Consider the following 25,678-nt stretch of genomic DNA (forward strand, 5'->3'; position numbering starts at 1 on the left):
TTACACTTCTTAAACTCTGAAAATTTGGGGCTTTTAAAGGAACTAGATTTTGTGACGAAATGCCGTACATACAATGTCACAGGCATTCGTATTCGTGCGCGAGGCGCCACAGTCCACGAGGTTAAAGCCAACTTTAAACACTTATGGTGTTTACACTTTGACAAATTCCAAAGAAACTGCGGGAGATGCCGCAACAGTAACTTTTAACGGAGTCATCTGCTAATGTGCATTTCAATGCAACAATTTCAGAGTGTAAAAATCATTCACCTTGACTGTTAGTGAACATCTAGTTCCTTTAAAAGCCCCAAATTTTCAGAGTTTAAGAGGACGCCTCGGTAGCTTAAGTGGCTAAAGAACTCGACTGGATATTGAGGGATCTGGGTTCGAATCCCAGTCAAGGCGAATGATTTTTACACTCTGAAATTGTTGCATTGATATCATAGTACTACTTATGTAGTGTTACATTTTTTGGTGAACTATTACAATTTGTATTAGTTGATTCTGAGGGCTAATTGTATTTAAAAAGGGACAATAAATATGCTAATTTACTAGATTAAATAATGCGTTAATGTTTAATGGAAGTTGCTGAGCACATCGGTTCTCTATATGCACTCACTTAACATAAATCTTAGGCCTAACTCAGTAATATGGATTGTGCAATATCAAATTCAATGTACAGTTTTGGCAATTGCCTTATTTTGTTTTTCTATAGTTTGTATATAGTAATATTAACCCAAAGCGTAAGTTTTAAGGACTAAAGTCCTTCAGGGATTATGTTCAACACATTGTACTTTTTGCAAAAGTGCCATTTAATGACCAAAATATCTATTTAGGTATAAAAAGCCAGTGATACTGCTAGATGTCAGCACTGCTGTATTGAAAAGGAATAAGAAATAGAATTAAGATTAAGTTGTCTACCATGATTGAACCTTGGTTAGATTAACCCTGGACATTGCTGCAGCTGGTCAAGATGCAGTACCAGTACATCACTGGGAAAACTTTCTTACTTCACTAGTACTTCATGCAATTCATTAAAATTTTGGTGAAGGTACACTTGTGTATTGCCACTGAATCTGCCAAATCTTTGCTTGAAGGGACTAGCAAATGTTAATAATGATGCTTTATGTTGATACTAGATACCTGCATGGGTTGTATTTTTGCTGGCAAACCAATAATTGATGCAGTTGTATTTTACTGTTATGGCTGCAGTTTAGGAGCCTGTTTAGGTTACATCTTCTCTTCAAATTTTAAATAATCAGAAATATGTCAATGTTTTCCCAATGTATGTCATACTGTGGTAGGAATTCCTAAGTCCCCTCATATCCCCCAGAGAGAAAATGATCCATATGTGAAGTAGTTGCAGATGAAATATTATTTGTAGCCTTATTGCACCCTTGATCTTCCTCCACACTGATCAATTCATAAATAGGTGTCATTTAGTGCATCAGGTCTTCCGAAAAGTAAAACAGCCACTTGTTTATTTGCTTCGTTTCTCATGCAAAATCATGTTCCTCCTTCACACCACAGTTCATTGCTGACATTTCTAAATTTACACTTTTTACTGCTGGGCTGCCATTTATTACATTTCATCCTCCTGCTTTGCTTGAAACTAATAGAACCACTATATTTCCACACCCTCAAGAAGAGCATTTTTGACTAGAATATGTGTTATAAAGTTGGTCTGTGTCTTTTGGGCTGAGGGTAAGTATTTCTTCTGGCATGAAGTGCCAGCAGTGCAATGTGCTGCTGTCATTTTTCTATTGTTTTATATTTGCCATAAAGCTTTTTGACACCATCCTGAGTACACTATATTGTCTGGAGGATGTTCATCCTTCTCTGACTGGATGCCTCACTCAGCCTTGTAATCAACCTACTGAATTCTCTGGGTGGTTCCTTACCAATCCATTGATGATCTGATATTCAGTTTGGCCCTTAACAAAAAACTTTGGCACAGTAAATTGTAATAAAAAAATGGAAAATACATTTATTATAAAGACCTGGGTGTACACAACTTGAATATAAGTCCCTTCCATGACTGGATAGAGCTTTCACTAAATCCACCTGCTTGACCTCCCCATATCCTCGTTCAATGAAAGTGGTTATGTGGTGTAAAACTTAGGTAAAGGATTCTCTATATCCATAAATTAGGATCACTAATGAAGTTATGCTGCATTAGAAGCCATCACATTGTATTGCCCTATTATAAAATACCTAGTGTACAATGATGGCAGTGGTAAATAAAAATCGATATTTTATTGTCCTATTTAGCTATTTTATAATTGTTTCTTGAAACTTACTTCATCCTATTCAATGCTTGGGCTGTCTTCCTTTTGACATTCAGTTTACTTAGGTTTTGATACTCAACAAAAAAACTGAATTAAAATTTATGAAATTCATTAGTGGTTTTTCCTAAAGATGCATAATCATCTCATCAAGTATAGCAGCTGGAGGATGTATTTCTCATGGGTAAGGTCTTCTCATCTACATGTTTCATATGGACTTTATAAGGGACTAAAATTTATCACATTTGTGAATTAGCTCTGGGAGAGTGATGGCACAATAATAAAAGGGAGTGAAATGCGTTAAAAAGGAGATGATATGAAAGCATTACAAGATAGAAAACATAGCATTTGATTTAGATATCTATCAATTGAAATGAAGTTCTCTGGTTTACATAATCATAATTGTTCCATTTGCTTACATCTTTATTTTTATCAAAGATTTTGTAGTGCAGACAACCGTGAGATCCTTTGTAATGCTGGTGTGGAATTAAAATGAACATTCAAAAAAGTGGGTCCCATACACACATCCTATGGTGGTGGTGTTATCCTGTTTTTAGATGCTTGGGGGTTCTAAGCCACACCATTCGTTTGAAATGTTGCACATTCAGCACCTTCTCTTTTTCATAAGCAAAACCTTTCCTTAAAAAGTTGAACGCTTAACTTTTGACTTGTTGGCACTAACTTGGATAATTACTTTGTCCAGTGTGATTGATTCCAATTTTCTTCAAGTAAAGCATCTGAGTGCGTACAGATTTTTTGTTTGGGGCATAGACAAGTGGAAATGAGTCAACTCAAGGTGTCTTTTTCTCCCTAAGTTCATTAGTAGGATGAAACTTGTATTGTTTCTGTTTGTAAACTGTATGTATGTACCTGTAGAGTAAACCAGGAAGTTTGTGAAACCTGGTGATGTTATATTCATGGGCAATGCATTCAATTGATAACTGATAGTCATTCCTCCCAGAATTCATGCATTTATTTGTTTCCATGGTCCGGATGTTGTATAAAACTGGTAGCAACTTCCATGAGAATAATAAACCACACTAATTAGCTCAATTTTTTCAAATTCAGTGCTACTCCAAAGTGAATATTTGTGGGGCATTTTAGAAGTATCTCTCTCCAAAAGTTTAGTATTTTCAGATATTTAGGCTTCAGCAGTAATCTAGGAGTAATATCAGGAGTAGGTAATATATTTCAATTAGAATCCATTTATTTTAGTTATATTTTGCCTATCATTTCGTTGACAGCAGCAGTGATAGTTGAAATCAGTATGATTGTATAAAATAGTGGCAATGGTGCAGATTTCCAACCCAATTTTAGTTATTTGGTTTGATTGGCAGTGCTAATTGACACATTCAGTGACTCATTAGGATCTATATAAAACTCCCTAATTTGAAGATTAAAGTTTTTTGCACCTACTTCTACCCTCTTTAAGACAATGGAATTATTTTGTTTTTTATGATAGGCTAAAAAACATACCTCTAATTAGGGTTGGATGACAGCCACAGATACTTATAATTTTTAAATACAGATTACTGTGATGCCATTGCCAATATAGGGTATTCTTTGGGGCTATAAAAACTATTTGATTATGCTGTTGCTGTGGCTATATGATCCAAAAGTAACTTTTGATGCTATTAATCCTCCATCTGCCCTTGCTCCTTTCTCTTCCTGCCAACAAATATGTGTACATGGTGTAATATTACATTGCAATGAATTTCTATGGCATGTTTATGAAAGATTCACAGAACAATAATGACTGGGGTGCCTACATTTGCCCTCTTCGTCTTGAGCAATAACGTAAATGGTCCCTGAAGTAGCATGTAAAAGATGACCTGATATGGATGTAATAAGGTATTTTCTTTGGGTACACTAAGTCACCATTGGGTGCCACTGTATGTCTTAAGAAATGAATAGGTTTGGCTTATTTTTTTGAAATTGTGGAGGGAATCATTTGTTTTCTTGTGAATCGGTGCAATTTTATTTTTTTCTCTAAATATTGTCATTTATGTTGTATGCTCAATATGATAGCAATCTTTTCTCATTTGGCTGTTTGTCATTTAGATTAAAAAATATTCTCCCATCTTTTGAATGTCATCTCAAGTTACTATTTGATACCTTTTAGTTTTGTTCATAATCTAATATTACCGATGGCTGGAGGAAAAGGGGTCATTGATGCAAAGTGATATTGCTAACCCCGTGTGCAGCGTAGTTAGATTTTTATCTTCTCTCTTTTAGCACTTCCCAAAGCATGAGCATTCCATGAAATAAAAAAAACATTCTGTAGTTTGACATGATGTTTTAGGAATAAATTCAATAAATGTTTATATTACTGAGTGTGCCTCCAAGCATGCTAGGTTTTAAGGTGCATGCATGCCTTTGGTAGCTTACAGTCTTAAGTTTGCAGTTCTGTCTGTTTAAGTTGCAGACTGTTTGCTTTGTCGAAAGTCATGACGCCGTGATCAGATGTTGTCATAAACCTTTAAAGTTAGGAATTTTTGCAGTCGACCTGAAAATTTTGTAAATGGCTCGGGTATGGTTACTATTTTGTTTACTTGTGCAATTCTTGCTTATTCTTAAGACACTTCATTGTCATTATTCTAATCTGATTTTCTGTTATTAGCAATATGAAACATTAAGGCCACGGGTTGATGTGTTGATTTATGGTGAGATTTTGTAAATTTACTTAAATTCATATCAGAGAAATACATAATTGTTTTTAATTGTTAGTTGTCATGTTTAATTGGACTGCATTTGTTTTCAGAAGAAAATGACAGTGAACATGTGAGTGACTGAAGCACAAGGAACTCATTTTCCAAACACTTACGTACACTAGAAATAACCTCTGACATACTATGCAAAGTAATCTCCTGCAAGCACTGAAAAAGTATTTTCATTGCTTTGGGAATTCATTGTTTTGGGAAATTATCGGAATAAAAGCATATAATATTTAAAATATATTCTATATAGTTTCCGTTACAAAGGTGCCAGTATAGGCCATAGCCCAGAAAAATTCTGGAATGTGGTAGACATTAATCAATTATTGGAATATGTATTTAGGAGATCTAACGAGTTATTTTTTTCAGTATATCATTGACATCTGGCTGAGAGGCCAGCAATTTCATTAAAGTATTTCCTTTATTGTTAGAGCTGTCAGTCGAGGGTTATAATACCCATCCCTCCCATGATGGGTATTTTAATCTTCCCATTTTTGCTACCTGTAAGTCATCTTTCATAGGTGCTCTCCTTGATGCTGAGAGATAATGAAAGTGCATTGGCCTTTGTGCTAGCTAGTGCTGCTACACTATCAATTGCATAATATTAATAACAACTACTGCATGGTGCTTCTGATAATTTCTGTTTGCACTTAATTGTATGGTGCTGATAGGCATTTTGTGTGCTAAATGTGTTCTCTCTGTGGCTCATGAAGGTGCAGAGTTTCCAGTAAGTATTAGGTTGTGATGTAATTAATTAATTTTATCAATGCCAACAAACCTTTGATGTCTAAAAGTTGTTAAAAATTACATTACTTATGTTACAACCTAATATATAATATTCATTAGGTATGGGGTATTGTCAATGTGATGTGTCTAGATGTGTTCTTGGCCTCTTCTCTTTTTCTATGATTCATGTTCCTAAGCCCAAATGGTGCTATGATTCCCACTGTCAAATACCTCTCACAATAACTAATGCATAAAACTAAGTGATAAATTGGCATTGATTCTTTCTTGCATGGAAAGATGACTAACTTTTTAGTTTTTTAATAATTTTGAAATTTTCCTCCTCTAAATGTGTTCCGATGCTGTTTTCTTTAATACTTGAACTCTAGTAATGAATTGGCAATATGTCAGTCTCACACGTTATGCAGTAATATGTAGGTGGGAAAACTGCTGCAAGTTGGAAATTGATGATTCAAACCATAGTTTGTATTACTCACCTTATTGATCTACATGCATACATTGTCCCTCCATTATTATTTCTACACTATTATGACTGTTTAACCTCTGCAGATGTAACTTATTCTGTAAGTAATGCGACTGCAAGATGTTAAGGTACATACATTTTTTGTCAGCATGAAACTAACAGCCTATTATTGATATGTTAGTAAGGGATTATTGCCTGTTATATCTTGGCTTAAAAATTAAAACATTTTATTTCTTTAGCATGTCACTACTTGTTATTAATTGTCCCTTCCGGAATTTTTGGTTGATAATAAATTACATGCAGCGTATAAATTGCAATTGTTTAAAATTGGGTGAAATCATTGACTTCCTAGTCTAATGTGTGTTGCTTGTTATAAAAGCATCTGCAACTTGAGGAGATGAAGGCATAAATCTAAAAAGTACCTAAAAAACAATATTCCACACCAAACCATAAAAAATGGCAGTTTTTATTCATCATTAAGCATCAGGAAAACAAGTGATTTATTTGATATAGAACTTCTTAAAAGCACCCATTTTTTTACCTATATTATGCAAAAAAATGCAGTACTTATCTCATGCAACTCATGGGGAACCGTGTCATGTTAACTCCTCTTTCACAGCATAAAAAATTGATTTCAGTGAATTGGCTTTTTTGTTTAAGTTTTGCCTGCATTAATTTAAAAATTCTAGTTGTCAAATTTTTGTGCAAGATAAATTGTATTTTGTGTTTCATTGTCCCCTGAATTATACGTATAAATGATGCACTCCGTATAATAATTGTGTCCACTATGGGGCAGGTATTAGGTTTACATATCCATTTTCAGTAAAATCTGTAAAGTCTTTTGTTTGCTGTGTTGTCATGAAATATGTTAATTATGTATATACTAAAAGGTTACTAGGTTAATAGGTGGTTGTATTTATTTAAAAGAAAACAAACTAACGTAAGTTTGAACAAACTGATAAATGGGTATTATTTTTTTCAATGCACTTGCTAAATAAAATGATTGGAAAAACATTTCCTGTTAAACCATTTGTGTGCATGATCTTACTTTGTGGATTGTGCAGGCTACAATCCTGTGCCCCTCCTCCCTCCATTCCCTCTCATTGGGAATTCCCTTGGGTGGGTGCTAAAATGACAATTTCCCCCATCGTGATCAAATAGTCTCTTGACTTCCTCCCACCCCCTCTGTACCTCTTTCTCCATCACTTCCCTGCCTGTCTCAAGTTCTGGAAGTGTCCAATCACACCCAAGCATCATGTGCACTTCTTCATTATCTTGAAAGTAAAGCAAAATTGCTTGGCTCTTATCTTAGTTTTGCTAATTAGTAAGAAGCAAAATCAGAATGCATTATATCAATGAAAGACTGTTGTAGGGTGTACTGGAATTAGATTTGTTCAATGACAGGAGTAAATGGGCCAGCCTTTAGCCTGCAAGTATAGGCAACTATCAATTGATGGTAGGAAGACTATGCTTTTGATGCTCATTTAATATAGCTTCATTATTAGTCAAATAATTAATGGAAAGTTAAATTGTGGGAGAACATCCAGGCGTTTAGACTTAGTTCTGACTGGAGTCATATAATCCATTGATATTTTGACATTTTCCTTCAATGCTTTGTTAAAAGCATTCTATCCTGCCATTCAGTTTTTTATAAAAGCTATAATTTTTAAATAATAATAAAATTGGGTATAAAAATGGTCCTCTGCTTTTCTTGTGTGCCGGAGATTCTTTCTGAACAATCTCAAGCTAATATATATATAGTCTGATGTGAACACTTGATTTTCTTATCTAAGAAATTATCTTCCGATCTCTTGTATGTTCCCCTGCCTAACTTAAGAAATGAATGGTGATATCCAGGAATGGTAGCGTATTAGTTAAAATAAATTTTTACCATTAACCACCAGAGTAAGAATAGTTCGGTAAACTTCCAGTGCATCAGTTGCCAAAACTTGTCTTGTAAATGATCTCTTTGGGCTATATTGCACACTGCTATTCATCCTACTATTGTCACTTGAAAGGCCTAATTCACTGATAAATAGTGGGCATCTCACAATATGCACCATTTTTTCTAAAGCTCTGTCCAAAATTTTCTTTATCTCTTTGTATCAGATTTGTTTTAAGGCTCTGTGTGTGGTATCATACTTCCTTAAGACAAATCATAGTCTTGTGAATTCAGTATTTTTGTGATTTCCTCTTCCTGAAGCAGTGATTGATGAAAAAGAAAGGGTGATCCATAACTATATTTTTCTGGTGGCAAGAGGGATGAAGGCTGTAGGAAATTTGTGGGGTTTTGATTAAGTAACTATAATTTCCTCATGACTTAGTAGTGTACATCTAGCTGTGAAAACTAGGAGTTTTAAATATCTCATTTTCCTCTTGGATTGTCAGAATGTCCGGCTAAAAGGGAAGCCACTTGCACCAACTTGCTACATGGTTTGCCTATCTGATTCATCCTTTCTCTTGGCCACCATTCTGGCCTTTGACATTTTTGTGAGAACATCGTAAATTGCTTGGTTACAATGGAGGGAAAACTCTACCATGCATTCTGCAGTTCTTTTTTTCTTGATAAATTACCCGTCTTCCCCTATAACCTGACCAACTTTAATCTTGTCGGAAATGTTGCAATGTTTTTCCATCTCAAACAAATGTACACATCTTTCAGGTGACCATTTAGGCTTATTCATGAACTGACTTTGGTCAAAAGACCACCCGAATAGGGATGTTGATATCTGGAGGTAGGATAAAATTTAAAAGCATCAGAAAACATTTCTCACCTTTAGTGTTCATACTAATGTCCCTAGCACCAGTTTGCATGTAAATGTTGGGATATGTAATGTGAAGTCACTTGAGCGCTATTAAGATCTTATATCGCATTTGTTGGCATGGCAGTCAAGTGGGCAGAGTGCTGGGCTATTGACTGTAGGTCTGGGTGTCATGCCACATATACCTATGTGTGCTGTGTTAGTTTTTGGGTACCAATTCTTCCAGGAAAACGACAGGAGGCAGAGGGAAAGGATTTGGCCCCAATAAAACCCTGTTAACATGTGAATTTCATATGCTGTAAGAGTTGAGGACATCCTACTCTTGCCTATCAAACCAACCTTCAGGTTGATTATTGTGATGATATCACATTAAAAAAATACAATGCTTTAAAAAGACATCCTTAATTAATTGTAATAATGTGGGACTCTCTCAATTTGAAAGCGAAACAAGTTTTTTCATACAACATATGCTATGAAATGTTGTCATTTGGTGAATTATATCCTGGTATTAAAATTCTTCCATGAAAAGGCAGAGGGAGAGAGGAAAAATAGCTTAATCATAATTCATCATGTCATGTAATCATGTACTAACGAATTATGACTAAGCTATTTTGAGCTAAGCATAACCAGGTTAAGTTGCGTCTAATGAAGATTCATACTTCAATTTTGTTTTTCTAAAAGGTAAAAATATAGTTAGCCATAAAATAATTAAAGGGAAGTAATTTGAAATAGTATAAGAATTATGTGCTAGTAGGGTGCTCTAAATTGTAACATAAGAAACAATAGTGCAAGATTTGTAGCAAAATTGAATCAAAAAACTGTCAATTGATGGTACTCCAAGTACTCCTAGCGTGAATGTGTTTGGAGTTGGTTATCTAAAAAGTTAATTTCTGGAAAACTGCTACTTTGGTTTTCAGCAAAAGAATTTTGTTTTATCAGTAAAAGGTCACACACTGCCCACATTGTTTGCAAAGTGATCAGATCATGCAGGACTCATTGATCATAGTTGTTCAGTATGCATAGTGGTGATATTGTGTACTGTTGATCCTCTGTCCTTCCTAGGATCCTGAATTGCATGAGAAAATGTTTTGCACTGATGTTCAGGGTGTGTGAATGGCACTTCATGTGTGCAGTGTTCGATGTCCTATGAGATGTGAATATATATATATATTTTAGCCTGGAGTTTTTTTCAAAATTGTCTCCTATGAACCTATTGTGTTAACATCATTGTTTTTGCATGATTTTCCAAAGTAATGATGCTCCTTGTATTGTATCACTTGTGATTTTTTACATTACCTTTATTTGCCTATTCTATACAGAACTGAAATGTTTGATTTTATAATTATATTTCCCCTATGTACACTATGCATAAATACATACATATCTGTCAAAACCAATATTTTTGGGTTCCAGTTTCAAACACTCGTCTCAGGGACACGTCCAATAAGGGTGCGACTAAACCAATACACCAAGCATATATTTTTGGAGTTACGTGTCAACACAGGGTATTAATACATGCCATTTAAAATATATTGACCGACTTAGTTACATTAACTGATATATTAACTGACTAACTTGTGGAAGTGATTCAATGATTTCAAGTTGGATTCCAATGGATGTCTCTGTCATATTGCAGCAAGTGGCTTCGTGAGAAATGATGTTTACTGCTGTAAGATGAAATAAACCTTGAGCCACAAGTAACCTAACTTGAAAAGCCCCGTTAGCATAATTGCAATTGATCAGATTTCCAGACATTTTGAGCATGAATTTCTTGCAAAGTGAGCGATATCTGTGAGGAATGTAGAAACCAACTCGAGATATCTGATTGGGATCGGGATCTGTTAACTTGCCTAAAAATTTTGGCTGAAGACCTGGAAAGAAAGAAAATTATTTCTTCAATGGCGCTGGAAATTCTAGCCTATCCATGACCAATGATTTATTTATGAATTTACTCTGAATATTTTTGTCAGAGATTGGGGAGTTGTTTGTGAAGAAATTTTGTGGCTGGCTACTCAGGCGTAATTCAGATGTAACTAATTTCAAGGAGACTGAGTAAAGGGGACAATATTGATGCTGGAGGATTGCAGTTATGTCCAGGAGTGTTGTTAAAATATGATGGTCATAATTCTGCATTCCATTTGCAGATAAGGGGAAAAGGAAAGGCAAAATATTAAAAAGCTGAGTGATAAACTATAGATATTGGTCTAGTTTCCTTGGATGGACTCCTTGGGGATTTATCACGGAAAATAATGTTTGTAAAGGGACAAGTTTGCATGACATGCTTGATTAAAAATCGAGATGGCTTTAAAGAAGAGATGCAGTAACACCTTGAGTAAAATTGTAGTTATTCTGGTGGTGGATAGGTAGATAATCCCGATAATTATTCTCTTTAACTTTCATGAGTTATTCAAGTATGACTTCCTGAGACAAAAAGTGAATTGTTTATTGTTTTAGAATAGGTGTGTTCTTGAAATGTGTTAGTCTTTCTGGTAATTCCATTGAACTCTTATAAGTGTTCTTATTTTTTAATACTTCTTTTGCACTCTTATCCTTGAAACATCTTTATTGCTCCTCAAGTAATTTATTTTGAGAGTCAAGAACTTAATCATTCTTTGTGCTTGGATTATGCATATATTAGCCAATTCTGTGTGTAGCTGAAAAGTTAATTGAATGAAATAGTAGATTCTGACAGTAATCTTTAAGTTGTTGAAAACAACTAATTAACAATATTTATTATTATATAATTGTGAGTTATTACTGTTTTTCTGGTATCTTTGTTGTTTCCACTTAATTTTGTTTTTGAGGTATCTTCTGGGGACAGTTCACAGCTATTCTGTGCTGTGGAATGAGAAATAATTGGTTTATGTAAGAAACATGGCCATATTTCCTTACACATGGACATAATGCTACTGTAAAACAGATATGTATACTATTTCTGATGTATGCATTTTGTATATACACATTGGAAGATCATTTCTGGTGTACATTTTTGTTGATTACTATTTCCAATATGTATATGTTGAGGGTATATCATCAATGTGTTAATCTTACTCTCATGAAAGAGATTTTTAGTAGTTGAGTAGTGGTTTCATCCATGGTAAATGGCAATAAAGATTTTTGTTTGATTTTTTGTGTTTTTTCCTCTGGAGTTGTGGAATTAAATAGCAAGAGTGTTTGAGGGTTATGGATGGCTATGCTATTACTTAATTGCAGACTCTGGGAAGGCAAGACGGTGTTAAGCAAGAGTGGGTGATAGAGGATACGATAGGCAATTGGTGGAGGCCCAACTTCGAGCCACCACAGTACCCCTATATACCTCCCCACATCACAAAGCCCAAAGAGCATAAGAAGCTTTTCCTAGTGCAGTTGGCCGAAAAGGGTATGGAATTAAAAACAGTATTGTTTTATTTAATGTAGTGCATTTCTATGTATTCTCAATTCTTTGTAACATGAATCACTTGTTAGTAGTGTCTTGTTGGTTCATTAACTATCTTTTGACGGTTCATTGTTAAAGTTAATTTGTTTGATTCAATTTTTAAATTATTGTCAATAGAGAAGATGAAGTTGCACGCTCATAAACCTACTTAATTAATGTGAAAAAAAATGTTTAGTGAAGTTTTTGCATCAAACTGAATCATGTTAAGGTGAAAATGTTTGAGGATTGTTAGAAATCATTTTGCCATCGGAATGGCTGTATATACACTTGTCAGTTAATGTGTGTTTGTATCTATTGGAATATGATGAAACTAAACAGTTTATCTGAGGCTTTGTTTTACCATACATGGATAAGTGGTAAAATATTGTATTATTGCTCTGTAAAAAAATGTTTGTTCACTGAAAAATTGGTGTTTGTATTTCTGCAACTTGTTCTTGCAGTGCCCTCCTAGCAGAGAATTCTTCACATCCATTGTATGAAGCTTTGTTTTGTAGAGAAAAATCAGCTCGACCATTTGAGTAGGCACCCACAAAATGGATTGCATTGATGGGCACATCCCCAATTGATTGTTTTATACTTTTTAAAAAGTGTATGATGAATTATGTTTATTGGACCATCACTTTTATCAATAATGACTAAATGGTGTAGGTATTATTATCTGGAATGAATCTTTTGCAAGATCTGTAACTTTCTGTAAAAGCCAATGTTATTCTTAATGTGTGTTTTTCTTTGATAATACCACTTGAAATGTTTCTCATATATGGACTTTGTTAATTTACAAAATTATTTTTTAATACATTTCCTGTTGCAACAATTATTCCATTGATCATTAGATTTTCATTAATCACATTGAAAATTATAAAGAACTGGTGGCCTTGAAAAGCATATCTGCATTAAAATTTAAAAGTTTACTTTTGTTAGTAATTTATGGAAAGCTGTACTTGGGTCTGCCTTAGGTGTCTTATGTGGTTAGGTCGAGCTGAGTTTTCTTTTTTTAAGAAGATTGTAATTATATGTGCAGAATAAACATTAGGATGGGCGTTCCGCACAGTTGGGACTATTGGGATCTTCTTCATACTTAAGTTTTATCTTGTATGTGGTAATAAAACAGTTGTTAAATATTTTGGAAGTTCTGTTATACCTGCAGTAGAACTTTATTTTCCAGCTTTTGCTTACTTTAGAAAATGTAGTATAGTTGCACATTTAACTTAACTTATTATATATTGAACTATTATCTGATATCATTTTTATTGTTATTACAGCATTATTTGCAGTCCCTAAGAATTACAAGTTAGTAGCAGCCCCTCTCTTTGAACTTTATGACAATGCTCAAGGTTATGGACCAATCATATCGTCTCTTCCACAGGCACTGTGCAGGTAATGATGTTAAATTAATTGCATGGGACACATTTTAATCGGTAACAATCATTAACTTATTCTCATGAGGTATTACTGCTAACCCGAAGAAATTAACTTTGACCAAATCAACTAATGAAATTGAAAGAAAGTCATACTATTCGTGCAAAGTGCAGACAGTACTTACTGCACTGAGCAGTATAAGTTCAGATTCCTGTTTTTTATAATGAATTGTTGATTATTGTGATGCCATTTTTCCGAGATGCTTTTCATCTTGTATGACTTTCATGTAACATGTACCTCTGCAAGAGGGTGAGGAAATTGCCTGCATTTAGAAATGAACATTTGAAAATACATTATTATTTTGCTTGACATTTAAATCACTTCCTTTACAAAGGTACAATGAAAAGTTCTTGGCCTGTCAATGAAAAACTGCAATTTACAGTTAAAAAATAATTCTATTTTTCTGCATAATTGGCCTTGATTTCAACACACTTCATCCTGTGTTTCTCGGACGTCATTCCTCACAGAAGTGAGTTCAGAAGGCTGTGAAAATGTCCATCTATTCCACTCACAATCTTCATTGGATGCAAAGCGTTTCCCAGAAACCAAGTTCTTCATATTTGGGATAAGATGGAAGGCTGAGGGTGCTAAATCAGGATAACAGGGGAGATGGCCTCAAATCCTGTAGTTTTCCCATCACCAACACGCCTTGGTGAGCAGGTGCATTGTTCTGCTGAAAGATGCTTTTTTCTTCATGTATGGCCTCTTCTCCCAAATTTTGGCATCTAGCTGGTCAAGAAGGTTGGAGTAATATTCGCCTGTAATTGTTCTGCCTTGTTTAAGCTCATCAATTAACAGGATATCTTTTGCATCCCCAAACACACTGTTCATGACCTTTCTGGCAGATTTGATCGACTTAACTTTCTCTGGTACTGACTTACTGGCTTCCACCCATTGCTTTAACTACTATTTTGTTTCTGGCATATAGTGGTTGACTCATGTCTCATTCATGGTGACCAATCGCCGCACAAAATCGGCTGGTTCCCTCTTGGAATCAGTCAAAAATTTGCTGCAAAAATTGTTTACGCACTTGCATTTGATCAGCTTTCAGCAAATGTGGCAGTCACCTTGTGCAGAGCTTTCGCATCCCTAATTCTTTGTGCAAGATGTTTTACACCCTCTCTTCTGAAATCCCCATGGCCTTTGCTATCTATCTCACATTCACTTGCCTATCGTCCAACATGATAGTGTGCACCTTTTCGATGGTTTCCGGTGTGGTTGTGGTTTTTGGTCATCCTTCATGTTGGTCATCTTCGAGGGATGTGTGACCGCACTTAGATTCAGCTGCCCACTTTTTAACAGTTGGCATTGAAGGAGCAGAGTCCCTGTACACTTGTCAACTTCGGATGAATTTCCCTAGGGGTTTTAATCCATCCAACACTAAGAATTTTATGACTGCACAAAATTCAAGCTTTCTCATTTTAATGAAAGACATTACTGCAACAATACATGTAAACAAACTACTTGAGAAAACAAGTTGAAACTTGTCTTACGAACTAATGACAAGTGTACCCAGGCAGGAATTATAAATTTTTGCTGATTGACGTTTTGTCTGTGTCAGGCCGAAAAATTTTCACCTTAGCCTCGGTAAGGTGACAAAATGTCATGCCTATTAACATGAACTGAAAAGGTGGCATATGAAACTGCTAGCAAAGATTTTGGTTGAATCTTGTGGCATCATTGGTCATTGTTGAATTAGTGTACAGGTTTGTGTATTTTGAAGTAATTTACCTCTTGGTTATGTTGAAATAATGAGAGATGTGCTTCCTTTGCTTTGCCTTAACTGATAGCTGGTTTAAATATCTTTCGACAGGCGCCAAGAATTTAACTGGGGTTATCATGGGAATGTATAATGCAATTTCTTTAGAACTGTTTGGTTACAGTAAAGGGCCAGTTGTCCACTTGCAACTCCAAAATATGTGGGTTTGAGTTCTGCCGCAGACATGGGTTTTCTGTATTATTGAGTGGGTTAGTAGCCAAGAATATGTAAAAATGGATAATTTTTGGAATCTCAGGGGAGCACAGCAAGTATCTTTAGAGCTAAAAGTCCAGTATCTGTTGGTATATAAAATGAACCCCCTTTTTTCATACAGGTTTTTAAGAAACTTAAGTCCATCATTTTTCATCAATTTCCATAATGATTTTTTGCACTAATTTTAACGTTATTTCTGTCGATAAAGTGTAACCAGGAAACATCGTGGTTAGGTACCTTTTCATTGCTAATCTCAAAACCCAGTAATTCATTTTCAGAGCTAAATGAAGAACCAATTGAAGCCTCTTCTTCAGAAACTTGTCTCCATATGGCAAATAGTCCTCTGTGACATCATGTACATCTATAACTTCACATTTATTAATTGATTTTATAACTCACATTTCACAGCATTTCATGGCGTTTTGTCTTATTCATAAATTTTTGAAATCCTAGGACTCTCCTTCTTGAAAGTGTCACTTCTAAATCTGTAGACTGCATCCAACTCTTCCATTCCACTTTTATTAATCCTTGAATGGTTAAATAATTCAAACGTCTTATGATTGAAGCAGACTCATTAGGCTACCTGGAATTACAGGTATTTGAGTTTTCAGTTAATTGATTTAACTTTTCACAGCTTCTGTTCTGTGGCTCCTAAACTTATCCCATACTAGCAAGGTAGGTTTCAGTTGGTAATAATCTGAAAATCCTTTTGATTACTGTTTTAGTGTTCTTTGGCTTTTTGCCGAGGATACTGAGACGCCCTCTTGCTTTTCCATTTCTGTATGAATGAGTGGGTAATTTTGATGAAGTAGTTGTTGTGACATTTCGTGCCGTTTCTTAAAATGTCTGGGGTGAAGAGGCAAAATTCTCCTCTTGGGCTAAAACTTTGAAGTAATGGAAGAGCTTGTGCATCCTGATGACCTTTAGAGCTGTGATTATTGCTCCTGGTAGGGTCACCATTGCTAGATAGGTCAAAGGTTAGGAGCTTGACGAAAAGTAGTCCACACAATGTTTGACCCTCATTGAGTCGGCGGCATAGGCATCTGACCTTAGTGGGTTGGCCATTTGAGTGATGGCATCACATCAAAAAAATTTGAAACCACCTAAATTATTTTTCCCAAAGACTGTTAGGATATGCACTACCATAAAAATGAATCCTAAGTGGGTCCTGGCCCCTACAAGACTTCAAGTTGTAGTTCAATCGGCCATGTTTCAAGCCCTAGACCACCTGGGGATGTAAACAAAATTAAGTCTTCTTAGTATACAATCTATGTGCCTGAACTCACCCCATTTAATAATAGTACTGCTCACTTGAATGTAATTTCGAAATAATTTTGATAAATTGAAATCTGTGTAATTATTAGTAGCATATTTGGAGATGTTTCTGAACCTTATCACCTCTTAAAAATTATATTTTAAATAACAGGCTGTTTTCTTTGCATTTAATTAAGGTAGGCACACAATCAATTGAGTGGTTACTCTAGTCATTCTATTTAAACTGGAAATTGGCCTTACACCCTGAGGTTGTTTGGGATAGATATATAGACTCTTGAACATTTCTTAAGGTCAATAATTAATTTGGAAATTTTTTCCAAATCTCATTTATGTAAGGTGTGTCAGTTAAGGAAGCTAGAATACTTAATTTAAGTATTTCAAATGCCTAAGCTCTGAAAGGTGGAACATTAAAGAAATGTACCATGTCCCATCAAGCATTGCGTCTTAGAATTTTCGTGCAGTTGCTGATTTTTTACAGTTTTCATACTGATATTTTACAGCCTGAAATTCTCTGTTAAATGATTGTTTTAACCAAAGCATAAGTCTTCACTATTACATATCCAAGGAAAGTCTTAATGGAGTACTGACCAGTGACCAGGCCATGGGTAAGGCCTCTGGTGTGGTCAATTTTTATTAATCTGAAATTTCTTCATTGATAAATGTAGAATATATTTCTATTGTAAATAAAGAAATCATGTAAATGGTTGAGAAAAAGGGCTACAATTTTGTTCCTCATAAATATCCTTTATGCCTAATGTAAATTCTTTCAAAAAATGTTGGATATTTTTGAGTGTTTCATGAAGAGAAGACTTGGGTTGTTTGTTTATGTGAAAATGTATTGATCTCTCTTTAATTTGAACAATTGGCTTGTCATGAAACTATATCTGTAAGTACATTCAATTCCTCTTGTTTTCCTCGTATTATTTTAAGTTGTGGTGGCTACAGTCTTTTACTGCTAGTGACTTAGCTGCCTCACACAGTTTCTGTTTTGATTATGAGGAAATTGTGGACAAGTAAATGAAACTAATAATATTTGCATGGGAAAGGACTTTTTGGTGGGGCAGAGTGCATGCAATGCATATTATTGTCATCTTTTTGGTCTTTACTTATTTTCATTGTTTATTTGCTAGCCTTAATGTGATGTCATTCATACAATTTGAGAAAGGTTATAAAATGTTAAATGGAGTTAATTTACAATACTTAAAAACAATTTAAATCTTTTTCAGGCTTACCTTTCAGAAATATGGTATATTTCCTGACAAAAAGTGCATTTCAAAAGAGGTATGAGCCATACCAATTTTATTCTCTCTTAGCATATTTGATTAATGGTAATTCTCTTCTTGGAGATATTACCGAAGCAATATTATATTATACCTTGTAAGACTTAGTTTTTATTCAGAATAAAAGCCTTAACTTTTACTTAATGTGTACATTTTTAAGTTACATTTAGATGTATCTGGTGAAATGACAACTCACCCAATGATTTTGTTTGTCCCTTGATTGGTGGTTACATATTTCCTTATAGGTGGATTATTACTTGCATACCCTATTGTATGTGTAATGAGTAACATGACTAAATTGAGCAGTGTCTTAGGATGATGATAATTGCCATGATGGAGGTGATGGCGCAGATTTGTTGTGCTATGTCACTTGTACTAATTAAACAATTTAAATTTAGAGTGTTGAATTGGAGAACTTGTTGAACCATGTAATGCATAAACCACCAACATGTAGCATGCTATGGATGAAATTTAGAAGTTAGTTTGCCAATACTTTTATTGCCTTGGTTGATTTTTGTTTGATGCAGTATACTCCAGGATTTGTTGTCGTGGGGTGCTATTAGAATTGAAGTAAGATCAGAGGAAAATAAAAATCACATCATTCCATATTTTGCTAGAAAAGCTAATTATATTATGAAAAAAGGGCCAAGATTGGGATGAGAGTGGGACTGTAGTAATAAGAAAACAACTGTGTTTGAGTAACATGGCAGTGGGGTAGGATAGTTCCATTCACAGGAGATAAAGATTTCTGGATGTATTGGAGGGGTGTAGTTAGTTAGTTCCATAGAAAAATTTGTTATCATATTTTGAGGAGTGTCTTTTGTTAAACATTTTATCTTTACTGTTTCCCGACACTTAAATATTATTAATGATACTGACCCATTGCGGTAATTTGTATTTTAAAAACCTTGAGTTTACAGTAGATGCATTCCATTTCCACTGCGTCATGTGAAGCAATTAACTAATGCAAGAAACTTTGATTGAAATTACTTCAGCCAGAGGTAGTGAATTGTGACTTCATTACTGCTAAAGTAATTGCCAGAATATAATTTTTTTTGGTTTTACATTTATGGTAAAGTTAAAGAAATTTCTTACTGAATAATGTTGAGATAATTGTAGATTTTTGCTATCCCAAGTTAATCCCCATTAAAGAATAATTATCAGTTTACGCTGATCTCCCAAGTGTGGTATAATGCAATTTTTTTCACCACAATTTAGTAACTATTTTGCTGGCGGTTGCTCTTGGTAATTCCTTGTTAGTAAATTTACATGAAATTTGCATCAAAACGTGTATTATTTACTTAAAGAATTGTAGTATGTGAGTACACATTTTCCTTTTTTAAGGGAATTTACGGAAGTATGGATTCAAAATGCTTTCTTCAATTTCATCATTTTTTAATTAGCTTCTTGAGACTAATTTTGTGTTGCTATTTAACTACCATAGTAATTAACTCAATTTCTCGTCCTAGTGTTAGTTTTAATTTAAGTATATAACTTTTGTAATCTTTGAGCTTGTCTCTCCGTTTGATTTTCAGTTTAAGGGTTAGTAACTAGCTATATTCATCACTATTTATTGGGGGGGTTGAGATGGTGCGGGGGCTAACGTACTGGCTTCCCACCCTGAGGGCGCGGGTTCAAATCCCGGCGGTGTTGAATATTTTTCAGAGGTATCTCGATCCCTACTTGAGGTGCTTTGTGGAGGGCACTTTGAGTGAGTACGCCGTCCATCGGATGGGATGTTAAACTGCGGACCCCTTGGCGCCTTTCGTAAAGAGTAGGCTAATGCCGACGCCGGGTTTCTCTCCACCCTTCATCCTTTCCTATCCATCCCTTATGGCGCAAATGACCTCAGCTGTCGGTCGCCCCCCCCTCAAAACTACTACTACTACCACTATTTATTGAACACTTGTGGAGATATTAATAAAAAAAGTGGTTTCATTTTTTGCATAATTAATATCTGTTGTAACATTGAAAAGTAAAATCAATTTTTTCATGTGATTGGTGTAACAGTTGTAAACTGATATAATCCAATAAATACTACTTTTGCTGAGAAAGGTCAATTTGAGAATTGTGATTAAGTAGTTAAATTGTGACACTGATCCTGGACTTGTAGTTGATACTAAGAGTTGTGTCCGAAAACTATCCAACCTGCATTCATATCTCTGCATTGGTGCTAATCTTTGTCATCCAGGCTGTGGCATCCTTCGAAGTAGTCCCCATTGGTGCTTCCACATCTTAAAGCAGTCTTCGAATACAGGTTTTGGAATGGCCTTCAGCATGTGCGTTGCATTACTCTAAATCATGGAACCACTTACCTTTTGAGTGCCATTTATGATTTTGGGAGCATCCAGAAGACGCAGGGAGCTATATCGGTACTGTACGGAGGCTGGCAAAGCTGTACAATCTTTTGTTTTGCCGAAAATTGCTGCACAAGGTTCGATGAATGCACAATTTTTACAGAACTTCAACATAATATTCTTTGTTGTTCGTCTGACCCCTTGGAGCAAATTTGTGGAGCACAACACCCTCACAATAGGCAAATATAAAAATTAAAAAAATGCAGGTTGGATTCTTTTTGGACACACCTACTATTTGATGGAGACAATTTGTTTGTTTGCCATTCTACAAATTTATTTCTCGTAAAAGAAATGAACATTGCTTGTATTATTTTATCCTCAATACATGTGAACCATTTTAGCATCTTAAGATTAAGCATTCATTAAAATTTGTGGTTTTCTATTTTAATTTTTCCACATTTCCTGCTTAAAATTGCTCAAACTTTATTTTAGTTTTTATGTACCATGAATGATAAGCTTGACATTTGAAGGTATGAAATGTTGTGAGTTGAAAATGGTTTGAATTTGGCCCAATTACAATTTGAATAATGTGTAAAGTTGGATGCTTATATTTTGAAGATTGGAAAGGTTGGCTCAATTGGTAGTGTAATAATGAACATTTTATTTTCTGTTTTCAGGTTTAATTTCATTTACATTGAAGGAGTTGTGCAAGAAGATGGAACTAAAGTACAATGTGCCTCCTGATAAAAGGACAGTTTATCGGCATGGCAAAGACTCACCAAACACTTTTCAATTTGAAAGAAGTTGGTGTAACCTTTAACCAGAATTGGGGGAAGATAATGTATTATACTGTTTCCAAAGGAAATTCCTTCCTCCTATGGTTTACTTAGGTAGAGTGATTTGGCAGGTGTCAGTTGAACACTGGGAAATATTCAGTATATTACAGTGACTTCATTGTAATATAAAATATGAGACTAGTTACTGATGTGCATTTCACCTGACTTGTTGGTTCTTTGGTATTATTTAGGTTACATAATGAATGGAATGACATTATGGCTGCCATTTGTGAAATAAAAGTAGCAAAATGCTGTTTAGCATACCCAAATCATTCCTGAGCAAAATTTACTGGTTTTGTATATAATTTGTCTGTAAGGTAACTAGGTCCAATGATGGATCCATTTACCCCTTTTAGTTCCCTCCCAAGCTTATTTTTATGCCAATGTATTTTGATCCAAATATTGTTCATAAATGGTGTAGTAATTGAATTACTGAAAACTTTATGCAATGATTGAATGACTGAAAAATATGTCCCCCTGCAAGGCGTTGATCTACTCAACAGTGCTTGTTTCAATACAGTGCTGTTGTACGTTGTGCAAGTGTTCGACAATTACCTGAAGTTTGTCTCTTTTGGTGGCACAGTGCAGAAATCCATCAGTTATGAACTTCTTTTTATCTACTGGAATCCCCATAAATACCATCATGGCCAACATCATCAATATCAAATCACCAGTTTTGCATTTTATTAAAGTTCCAGGTGATTATACTTTTTCTGACCTTAATTTATATTCTGTGAATCTTGACATTTTTTAACGAATTATGAAATCAAAATGATCATAAAAGTTATATTACATTAGTGTTTTATCTTATTTTCCCTTACTGCTGCAGTATTTTTATGGCTTCAAAACTGATATAATGTACTTGGAATGTAATAGTTTTTACACTTTTTCAGAAAAAAATGATAAGCACATTAACTAGTGTTTTGAGAAATTACTGCAGTGAGTATAATGAAAAGTATTGCTTTTCCAATGTTTCTATAGAGTATAGAGATTTTAGAACCCAATTTGTTGTATTATTCACAGCAGAGGCTTCATCTGTTACACCCTTGGAAGTATTGGCTTGGTGGGCTTATGAAATTAAACCATTTTTTCCTTAAATAATATTGAAATTAAGGTTCATTGGACTTTAAAAAAAAAAACCTACTGGCATTGAATCCATTTATTTTACTGAGTTGAGTTAAAAGGTAGAGTCACCAAGTCATTGGGGTAGACCTACATAAATACACAGGGCGACAGGAGCATGGTAACCAGCAGTGGTTTGCTTTTGTCTTGACTTCGAGCCCCTCTCGGGAAGGACCCAGTGGAGAAAGTGGAAACACTTCTCAGCGTATCCCATAGGGGTTTTCATTTTAATTTATGAACTCAGCCAGTAAGAGACTTTCAGGAAGTCAACATGTCAGTAGAGGGACTGAGAATGGTAGTGGCAATTTCCAGTTTTCTTTTATTTGATACATTGATCTTACTTTGGTCTGTATTTTATACGGGCATTACTGTATTTTGTCCTTGCAGTAAATGGCATGATGTGAAAATATTTCTGTGAATTGATTTGTTGAACCCTTCAGTCCAGTGTTTGTTTACATTTTAGTGGATGCTAATTAATTTTCACCTTCCTGTAATGAACTTATCCAAAGGGAAATTCATTCAAATGTAGATTGCAACTGTGGTTGGGGAATCTGAGGTTCATGGTGCACAGTTCGTGTGGCTGTGCCACATGGCAGCGTCATAATGAGGAGCCTCTTTTTAACATGCACTTTAGTGCAATAATGACACAAGTTGAAGTGGCCTATGAAGTACAACTTGTATGCAGGGTGTGGTGAAATTCCTCAAGCAGGGTGGTGGACAATATTCCCAGCCTGCAATTGGTGTGCTGCAGCATGGCATTGCAGAGTGGTGAATGTCAACTGCTCAACGGTCGCACTGCTAAGTGGTTCCATTTACATTCAACCTTGAAGTTGTTGCAAATGGAATGTCCAACTGGTGAGCTACAACCAGTAGCAAACTTATATGTCCATGTCAAACCATTCTTGGGGTAACTACAAGCTTTCCTCAGCTAAACGTGAATGATTGAACACGGTCCCCACACCTTCATTTGTACAAGAGTCTCATGACTGCATGCCATGTCAAGGTTTAGATGCAATAAAAATGTTAAGAGTGTTTAAATATCAACCATTGCCATATGTGTATGATTTGTATGTTTTAGGTAAAAAGGACTTTTGACAAATTTTTAATGAAGTTAAATAATTTTTTATTCAATGCACATGTTGTTTCCACTAATGTCCATATTGAGGTGTGTGTGCATGTGTAAGTGGGAACTCCCTGAACATAATATTAGGAAACACCAAATCTGCCAGAAAGTGTAGTCCAGATGTAGTAACCCAGCTTTGTTGCCTGGTGCACGTATGAATTAAATGTTAATGTCTTCTCAAAAACTCGTGGACACCCAGGGACATTCCAGGAGTAAGGAAGGGGCAGTGAATGTTTTGAACACAATGGTTGTATGAATTGAATAAAAAAGGGCACAAAGAGTAATGCATTTATGTATTATAAAAGACGGCAACCCTGGTAAGAACTATTTCATTTATGTTAGTCTCCAACTTGAGGTAGGTGTGGAAACGACCCAGACTAACTACTGCTTCATATGAAAGACTTGGCTGCCTAGATGAAACACCCTATTACACAATGAACCCTTTCATTCAGCGTACTCATCCCCCTCCATTCCATCCAATCAATATTCTTTTCCTCCCCTTGCTACACTTATTAATGTAATTCCCTCCTTTGGAATTCTCCCTACAACCCTGTCATTTTTTTCTCTATTCGTAGTGCATGGTTTAATCCTTTCCGTCCATTATTATTTTTCCTTGCCTCAACATAACTGCGCTCCATGTCGTAGAGTTAACTTTTATTTCCTTATCATTCTTAGTCAAAATTTCTGTTATTAATTGTCGGTCGCGTAGGTGGCAGGATTTTTCAGTGGCATCCCCATCTCCACTTGGCATGCTTTGTTGACAGCTTTTGGAAGTGGAGTATGCTGCCTGTCGTATGGGACATAAACTGAGGACCTCTTGTGCCTTTTTTAAGAGTAATCTAATCCCAAGACTGGGTTTCTCTCCACCCTTCCTCATTGCCTGAAAATCCTTTCTTCCCCAAATTACCCCATTTATCCCTAATAGTGCATATGACCTTAGCTGTCAGTTGCTTCCTGTAAAAACTAATGCTAGTAAGGAGTAAACTTGTGTTTTTTAGCCTTTAGTGCTCTTGTGTTCTAAGCATAATGTAATGACTCTTTCGAACAATGAATGCCTACCATTAGAGCCACAAAGACTTTCTATGAGAATATTCCAATCAGTATACCATAAATATAGCAGTATATTTATCAGATTTTAAGTCTTTCATGGATTGTACTTTTTATTTCCTAAATTATTTTTCAATTCATTTAGTTAGTAGTAGAATCAATAGTAGTTGCTGTGGCATGGTGGAATATACTCATGGTGATTAAAGACCAATGGCTCACACTACTTATAAGAATAACCATTTTCAATGTTTTCACATTAATATAAGAAGTACCTTTGGTAAACATGGAAAAATTTTGTAGTGGCTGTATGTTATAGCCTTGATAAGGCATGGGATTTTGCCACATGGAAAAGGAAAGCCTGTGCATTAATTATTGCTTCCAAAGGTTCATGTAGGTAGTCTCAATAAATTCTTGTGCTAAAGATGAACTGGTGATAAGAAATCTGCCGATGAATACTTAAAGAGGGAAAGCAACCACACACATGGTTAATTGTTAAAATTAAGTTACATTTTTTAATATGAAATCTCATAATTATGTTACAAAATTTAAAGGTTTTTTTCCTATAGTAACCCTGGAATATTTAGGACAATTCCAATTGGTCTTTGCCATAAAGATTGATGGCTCTTTCACACCAGACAATGCAATTTAAAACAACTTTTTGATGTTCGCTTTCAGTTAAGACCTGTGTATTATAAATGTTGAGAGAAATTGATTTAATTCGGATGGCGTAATTAATTATGTAATACCTCAGCACAATCAGTAACTTTTAGTAGAGATATGGAAATGTTTTAAATTGGAGAAGCGAATGCTAAGTTTTGGCAAATTAATTTGAAACTGCTAAAATGTGTGCCTTAGCCATGGGCTTGGAAAGGTTTGACTTTGCCAATGCATGTTTACTGTTGCAAT

General features: G+C 35.1%; 1 protein-coding gene across 2 annotated transcripts in view; it reads left to right on the forward strand.

Annotated features, from left to right (window-relative positions):
* Cpsf5 (cleavage and polyadenylation specificity factor subunit 5) overlaps positions 1-23,989 on the forward strand; it is a 28,292-nt gene extending 4,303 nt beyond the window's left edge. For both annotated transcript variants that reach the window (XM_071587115.1, XM_071587116.1), the window contains 4 exons: positions 12,179-12,344; positions 13,664-13,778; positions 18,294-18,348; positions 21,322-23,989. In XM_071587115.1, the coding sequence (XP_071443216.1) occupies positions 12,179-12,344; positions 13,664-13,778; positions 18,294-18,348; positions 21,322-21,327 (342 nt within the window). In that variant the 3' untranslated portion in view covers positions 21,328-23,989. The remainder of the gene's footprint in view (positions 1-12,178; positions 12,345-13,663; positions 13,779-18,293; positions 18,349-21,321) is intronic.
* The last annotated feature ends 1,689 nt before the right edge of the window (positions 23,990-25,678 follow it).

Source organism: Hetaerina americana, unplaced genomic scaffold, assembly GCF_022747635.1.
Source record: "Hetaerina americana unplaced genomic scaffold, ioHetAmer1.1.p SCAF_3, whole genome shotgun sequence".
Taxonomy (NCBI): domain Eukaryota; kingdom Metazoa; phylum Arthropoda; class Insecta; order Odonata; family Calopterygidae; genus Hetaerina; species Hetaerina americana.